Source organism: Calliopsis andreniformis, chromosome 5 (assembly GCF_051401765.1).
Source record: "Calliopsis andreniformis isolate RMS-2024a chromosome 5, iyCalAndr_principal, whole genome shotgun sequence".
In the NCBI taxonomy this organism is placed as follows: domain Eukaryota; kingdom Metazoa; phylum Arthropoda; class Insecta; order Hymenoptera; family Andrenidae; genus Calliopsis; species Calliopsis andreniformis.
The window spans coordinates 22515534-22523211 of record NC_135066.1 but is presented as its reverse complement, the minus strand read 5'-3'; the positions used below and the strand labels follow the sequence as shown (position 1 = coordinate 22523211).

The window sequence follows — 7678 nt, the reverse complement described above, 5'->3', positions numbered from 1 at the left end:
ATATAGTTCAACATAAATTTTTTACTTTCTTGCAAATTAATTCTTACACTACTTTTCTTACATGGTATGGATGGTATGGAATTCACCGTGTAAAGGGGGATCCAGGTTTACAGATTTTAAATTTAACCGCTTTGTTAGTCCCTACATCCGTTTCCGCTTTGCTTGAAAACAGCCGAAGTGTCTGGACTTTCCCTTGAGGAACTCCAGCGTGTGCAATGAAAAAGCTCTGTCGTCGCGTTAGATTTAAGAATTAAACATAGAAATAATGTTAGTAATATAAGTCCGCCTTTAAGATATTAATCAAAGCCATCTTTAGGAACGCGTGAGAAATTATGATCCTTACCGGAATTTGAATTCTTGTGTCCTTCCTTCCTTCCTTAGCTTTCAAAAAGCACGGACATTTTGTGCGTTAAAGAGTACCTGTATTTTATAGGGACGTTATTTCGCATCTCCGTCGAAAATTCTTTTTTGAACATGTGTAGCAAAAGGCACCATAACGATAGCAAATTTACAGCCATCTACAGGACATGCACCTAGCGTATAGTTTCTAAATAGTCTGTATTTCGATAACGTATTAGCATAATATTCAAAGTAATCAAGAGTTTCAAATAAGAAAATTAGAAAACAGATATCGTATGTTATGATATATGTAATACCAGTATTATAATCAAATAAATATTATGTCAGACATTATTTCCCCGTCATGATTTTTAAATTTTATATACACTCATCGGTAGCCAGATTCTCATAATCTAAAGACAGTTGAGAAAATCTGTCAACAAGGATCGGTAGATTTGTTTCGGAACTTGTCTTCGATTTCATCGTAAGAATTTCATTCAACTTCTTGAGGCTATTGTGCACCATTGACAATGTCGTCATCATGCAGGGACTGAGAGACACCATTACACCAGAAGTTCTAATTTCACTATCATGTAGTAGTATACTAGCGCCTTGCTTTTTTTGTGAATCGTGTTTAATCTGCAAGTATTATAGATTAGGTATTTTATTAGAAATACTGAATGTACCTACATGCGGGGTTTTCAACATTAATTATCAGAACTTTGAAAAAGTGATTCTGTCTGCCAAAATAAGAGAAAAATAATTAGCCCCTTAACAGAGTTGAACTGGCCCATTGGGATATCAGGCTTTCTATGGAGGGTCGTCGTCACTTAAGCTTTTTATTCAGTATTTAAGAAACATTTTTACTATAATTATTAATATCACACTTATATTTACATAATTCCAAACTCCAGGCTAAATAAATACCGATAATATAACTAAAAAGTTCTCAGACTGTATCTTAATTCGGTTTAGTCCAGGCGTACACGGCCGATTATAGATGAAACGAGCAAAAATAGTATTTAGGTTATTAAAACATTATGTTAATGTAACGTATTTTGAAATAATATAGTAATTTTACATTTATATTTTATATATATATATATATATATATATATATATATATAATATATATATATATATATATATATATATATATATATATATATATATATATATATATATGTACAATACACATAAAACTTTCCAGACTATAAGTTTTTTCAATAGCTGTGGTCCTATATTCTAGCTTTTCCCAGAGCCTAATCTTTTGCCCAGCCCGTCTCTGCCTCTTAAGCGACCAGCCCCTGACAATCATGGAGTGAAGTGATTAATTTGCATATAGGCATGTGATTTAGAAAATCATTCCTTTAATCTTACAATTGTTAGAATGATGTGTCTAATCAATTTGTGAATAAAAAGTAGGCATCTTTTGGTCGGGTTTTTCAAATTCGTGAGACGTTTAAGGAGTCAAGAATGTCGAAATTGCGCTTAACCCTTCGTTTCCAAGTTATTGGTCGTTGAGAAATCGCCTAAAATACAAATGAAATGTGTCCAACTTGAGACTTATTCTAATGGCGGGCTGCAGTAACTAAGACAGAGTCAGAGAAGTCAGTAAAATAGATTCTAAATTAGATGTGACAAAGCCAATAAAATAAGTCCCAGGTCAGACACAGCGAAACCAGTAAAATAAGTCTCAAGTCCAACACATCTTCCCAATTTTAATGGTATTTTTGCAATTAATAACTCAGAAACGAAGATTCTCAATTTTTGTCGTATTTTGGCATGTAAAATCAATCCTTAAAATTTCTAACACCTGCTATCGAGTACCCTGTATATGAAATAGTATATGTACAGGGTATATTCAATAATTGAAACGGATTATGTTTCTGCGAAGTTAAAACGAAGTTAAAACAAATTGTAGAGACAAAATGTGAACTGTTTAACACACTCTATTATAATATTGTACAAATTGTTTTTACAGATACATTGATACAGTTACAAATTGCAAGCGTACTTGTTTTTACTACAACTCTACAATACTTTCTTAATAAATTGGCATTCTATATCATTTTATATATAAAAGACATACGGGAAAGGGTCGTAAGAAATTCAATACCTTTTTAGATATTTCATATTCTTTGAAAATTTACATCAAATACTTGAATGTTCCGTCGTTGCGTTGCAAATGTTTCCTTATTATTCGTTTAATATTTTTCATTATTTTATTTAATTGTTCAATATTATAGTTGCGAATATACCTTATTTTTCAAGCATCCCTCAAAACAAATCCGGGCGACACAAACTGGGTGAACGAGGCAAACTAATTTTTTGCATATGATTCTATCTAATAACTGCTTATTATTCTTACATTATATGTTCTAAACATGACGTTAATAAACATGGGGACGACGTAGTAATTTAATTTTAACATAGTAATTGGTTAAGTATTAATGCTGAACAACTAGACAGTGTAACACAAGATGTAAAGAAATGTGTAAAAAAATATTTAAAATGTAATAGTGAAACGTTTGAACCTTTGTTGTAAATTTTCAAAGTATGTTAAATATTTCAAAAAGTATTAAGTTTCTAATAATCTTCCCCTTCCTGGGTTATTCACCAGATAGATTTTATTACCATAAAATTAAGAAACTGATGTTTACTTTCTACATTTCTGTCCGGAAGAATAAGCTGCAAGAATGAAATTTTATCACTTTAAGTGTCCAGTCCTAAGGACTGTATTGAAACTTTTACTAATCTTTAGACATATAAGACTATCGTCAAAGAGCTAAATATTAATTTGCGAAGCCGTAATCCGTCAGACCCGATACCTCCATTTACTTCCGATTGCTTTATGACTATTACCTCAACCTCGCGTACCGCGCCATCTGTTATATCCGTTCAATTTACTACCGGTCACTTTCAATGAAGATTGCATTAAACGATTGATGCAATCCAGCGACCTGTGCATCGTTACGGAGAAGTGTATTGGGCCTTACAAACTCAATAGATTCTAAGAAAAAAAAAAAAGGGAGAGAATTGCGGTGCATAAGGGACGCAACATTGAGAATGTATCTTATTGAAATTGTATTTCGTAGCAAAACAGAGCAATATCAATTTATTAGGCGTTACCCAAAGTACACGGCCGTGACAATAAGAAAACGGAAAACCATATCTTCGATAATAAGTAAAACAACGTATTAGACTCAGCGATAATATAAAACAAAAATTCACTCTCTTTTATATAAAAGGACCACGCCACAGCCATACACAAGCGCCACACACGAACCAGCCACGCTTGCCAACATGAGAACATAAAGAAACAAAAATACATAAAACTAGAAAACTAGAATGGACAATACTTTGATATCCAACATATCTTTTACTATGTGTGTCAATATAGTTAAAACTTCAAATAATTCAATTACTCTTTTATTACTGCAAACTTAAGAAACTAATATTTATATTTTCTACATTTCTATCTAAAACAATAAATCATAAAAATGAAATTATATCACTTTTAAAGAATATTTTTGACTCTGTATCAGTAAATTACTTCCCATTGCATATCTGTGTTACATATTCTGTAACTTAAATTTATTAAAAAGAAAATATTTATATACATTTGTACCAAATAAGTAAGGAAGATTATATTTATTCATAAAAAATTAATTGAAACATTAGAAACCTGCTGATTTTACAACAGCTGAGATACTGAATTAAAGTGAAACTTAAGTTAAAATAGAATGTTGATATGTCGGCATAAGCTTGTTTCAAATTCCCTGCATCCCCTAGATCTAGTTTGATCTAGTTTCAATGAAACTATGTCTACATTCTGTATTGTATAGCAGAAAATTATAGGAGGGATTCACCTAGCACCAAACGCACCTAAAATCGAACATTAGCTATATCTTTAAAGAGTAAAACGCAACAAAGCGGTTAAACTGCAAAAATGATAAAGGGGAACCTCCTCTTTATTTTTACCGTTTAACTACCTTGTCGCATTTCATTTCATAAAGATATACATAATGTCCGGTATTAGCTGCCGTTAGAGGAACTCCCCATAATTGTCCAATAAGCAAATTATCCTTAGCATACCAGAAGATTAGCATCAGGTATTCCAGATTAAGCTGGCTCCATTTTTTCAAGAAATCAATCAGACTTATCGAAAATAATATTAATAGACTATCGACATATTCTCCTCTCTAGGTTGGTGTGGATTAGAATGACACCAGCATACACTTTGATCGGACTATTTTGAACAAATTTGGCTTTAAACTTCGCAAATTAATTGTTGGTGCGTTATTGATAGTTATTATTCGAAGTTTGTTACTTAGTTAATTATTATCAGAATTGAGTTATTATAGATATTATTTTGTGCTCCTGAGAAGACACAAACAATCATTTGTTGTCATTCTCATGATGCTAATTACCTTGTGCGGTTTTTTCTAACCACGAAAATGTAAAATTCTCTACTACATCCAATGAAGGATGATCGTAATAAAAAATGATGACTTGCTCGAAGTAGTACTTTAGTACTAATTATTATGCTAGGTAAATAACAAATAGTTATTTCAAGTTCAACGTACATCGCATCTTGCAAAGAGATCTTTCAATTGTGACCACCGATAAGCAGAGAATCTTGTATGATATAGAGTGGAAACTGCAACTGCAAATCTGTCTGTAGTTTCATTCCAACTAGGCCTTCCTTGTGGAATCAAATATGATTTCTTCCTGAGAGCTTCTGGTAGTAGTTCAACGTCAGCAACGAAACAATTTTTCTCTGTGCTGTTTAAATGTTCTCATGATTAATAAATTATTTATCAGGTTTAAGCACACAAGATTTATTCAATGTGAGCCTCATATGTTGCTTGCTATTTATGCATAACTAATTGCATAACTAGTTATCCTTTCGAGAATTTCCATTTGTTAATGTATCATCGACAAATACATATTGCTTATTTATTAAAACAATGACGTAACCCAAATTTTATTTTTTAGTACGAGTAAGTTTTTAAAAACTTTGAAATTTTAAATTCCTCAAAACACAAGAGAGTTTCAAGTTTCGAGGATTTGAAACTTTGCAATTTTTTCGTAACACAAAACTCTCGAAAAGTTGGTACGAAAAAAGTATCCAATTTTGCAAAAATTATCAAAAAAAGGACCATTACACAACCATCGACGATAGTCCCTGAAAGACCATAGAATATATCTAACACTGTAATCGATGGAGAAAGAAGTAAATTACATTCTACAAATTTAAATCCTACTATAAACTTCGAGGGATGATTTTAAATGACTAAAATAAGACGGACACGGAAAGTAATAAAATTATACAGTGAATGTAAAAAGTATTCGCACAGCTCTTGTTTAGGACTACAATGTATAGTGTAAATAAGAGTCGGTCACCTCAGTGCAGTATTTAACAGTGCCAGCATGTTTGAAATCACTGTTACGATCAGTAGCGTTTAAAATCTGACTGTATTAACGGTTACAAGTCAAGACAAATAATCTTCAATGATATTTATTGATAGGCTATCTAATAGTTATGAAATTTATTTACTTGTAGTGTCCCCCTGTTGCAAACTTCATCCAATCGATGTAACTTTGCACGTGTGAATAAAAAGGATGCACATTCAGTAACATAACTATCAACTTCTGTTTTTGTTTATGCATATAGCAATAACAAATAACAGTCAAATAACCGAAATATCCTTCATTTTCCATTCCCATGGCAAATTTATTGACAACTGGTTTCAATTTTGCGGTATCTAGGGAGCTCTGAGGCATCATATAGATAGAAGTGGGAAATTTCGATTCTGTTATTAAAATAATCATTTCTGTAACTTATAGTTTGATTACGATTAGGCGTTTTATTTTATAACTATATCTATTCAATATTCTTTCTAAGTGTTCATGATTGAAAATAATTATTTCTTTAAAAAGATACTACATGATCACAATGTAAACTTAAAATAAATTAATATGAATTACATACTATTAATTAGAATGAATAACTATGAATTAAATAAAATATTTAAAAAAAAAAAAAAAATTTTAAATGCGACCGCTTATACAGGGTGTCCCAAAACTATGGGACAAGCCGAGACAAGCATATTCTTCATGCAAATAGAAATCGAAAAGTCCTGTACCGTTTTGCAATCTGGAGCTTCATCTTCGAGATATCGGTGATTGAAATTCAGGTATTGGACTTCCGGGGCGCGCTGTTCAAATCCCAGTCAGCCGAACGTGTGACCACAAACACGCGAGTTCGAACGCGAGAAGCACGCGTCGGTGAACATACACACGCGTATACTGCTGATGTTACAGATGTTAACGCACTTCCATGGTATGAACTGAACAGTTACTTAACTTTTTCACTAATTGTAAGTCATAATAAATATTCGAACACATCTCCTTGTCTATCAACACACTTTTGAAGTCTTCTTAAGGGCTTAGGGTAGTCACGTGACTTTTCGAGATTTCTTGGTCGGTATCTGCCGTTACAGTTTTCTTTACAGAAATAATATTATCCACAGACATGTGGCTGGCTAATGAATGCGAGATGGAGCCACACTGTGATTCCCCCTCCATTATACAGACTACTGCACGAGCCGTATGTACGTGCATTCGGCCCTTCGGATCACTTCGGATAGCTTCGGAAAGACGAGAGAGAAGGCAAATGTCAAATCTTACTCTCGCGTTTCTAAAACGCTATTATGGTTTGGTCCAAGTCGCCCGCAAGCGGCATTGAGCGGCACGAGTCACTCGTAAAATATTTCGAGTGGAAACTCTGGTTTATTTGCAAAACTAAATCAGTTTAATAAAAATTACTTTTCGAGTTTATGTAACTTGAATGTAAAAGATGATATACTTACAAGTTTTACACTTTCTACGTTCTTGATACCAGCCTTTAAAAAACAATTAAAACAAGTTCATGTTGATTTCCTATTAATTTACTTACAAACAATAAGAGTAAAAGGATTTTACTTATCTCTTTGTATATGTGGCGAATTATTTCCAATTCGTTTTTCCTTCCGGTTTGGTCTGGGTTAGGTCAGGGTTAGCTCTGGGTATATACAAAATAAGAGGAGACGTTGCTAAAAATACATTAATTTAATATATTTATAATAATCATCAGAATCTCGGTTGCCGCTGCGACCCCGACCGCGGCTTTTCCCATACTTCCATTTACGGACTTTCTTTTTAAAATCCCAGAACTGTAATATGAAAAATAGACACATGTTATTCACGAAATTTACTTCGTTCTTGAACAAAAAATGAATAGATAAATTACTTAGCGCTTTAGCATAAGATCGCCTATGATCTACGTACGTTT

The 7678-nt window shown here is 32.6% G+C and overlaps 1 protein-coding gene across 1 annotated transcript in view; it reads right to left on the bottom strand.

The window, feature by feature from the left end:
• Positions 1-717: 717 nt before the first annotated feature.
• LOC143179417 (IQ motif-containing protein H) overlaps positions 718-7678 on the bottom strand; it is a 40953-nt gene continuing 33992 nt past the window's right edge. The window contains exons 6-8 of the mRNA XM_076378634.1: positions 5903-6158; positions 4929-5127; positions 718-978 (exon numbers count right to left, since the gene is read on the bottom strand). Of these exons, the coding sequence (XP_076234749.1) occupies positions 718-978; positions 4929-5127; positions 5903-6158 (716 nt within the window). The remainder of the gene's footprint in view (positions 979-4928; positions 5128-5902; positions 6159-7678) is intronic.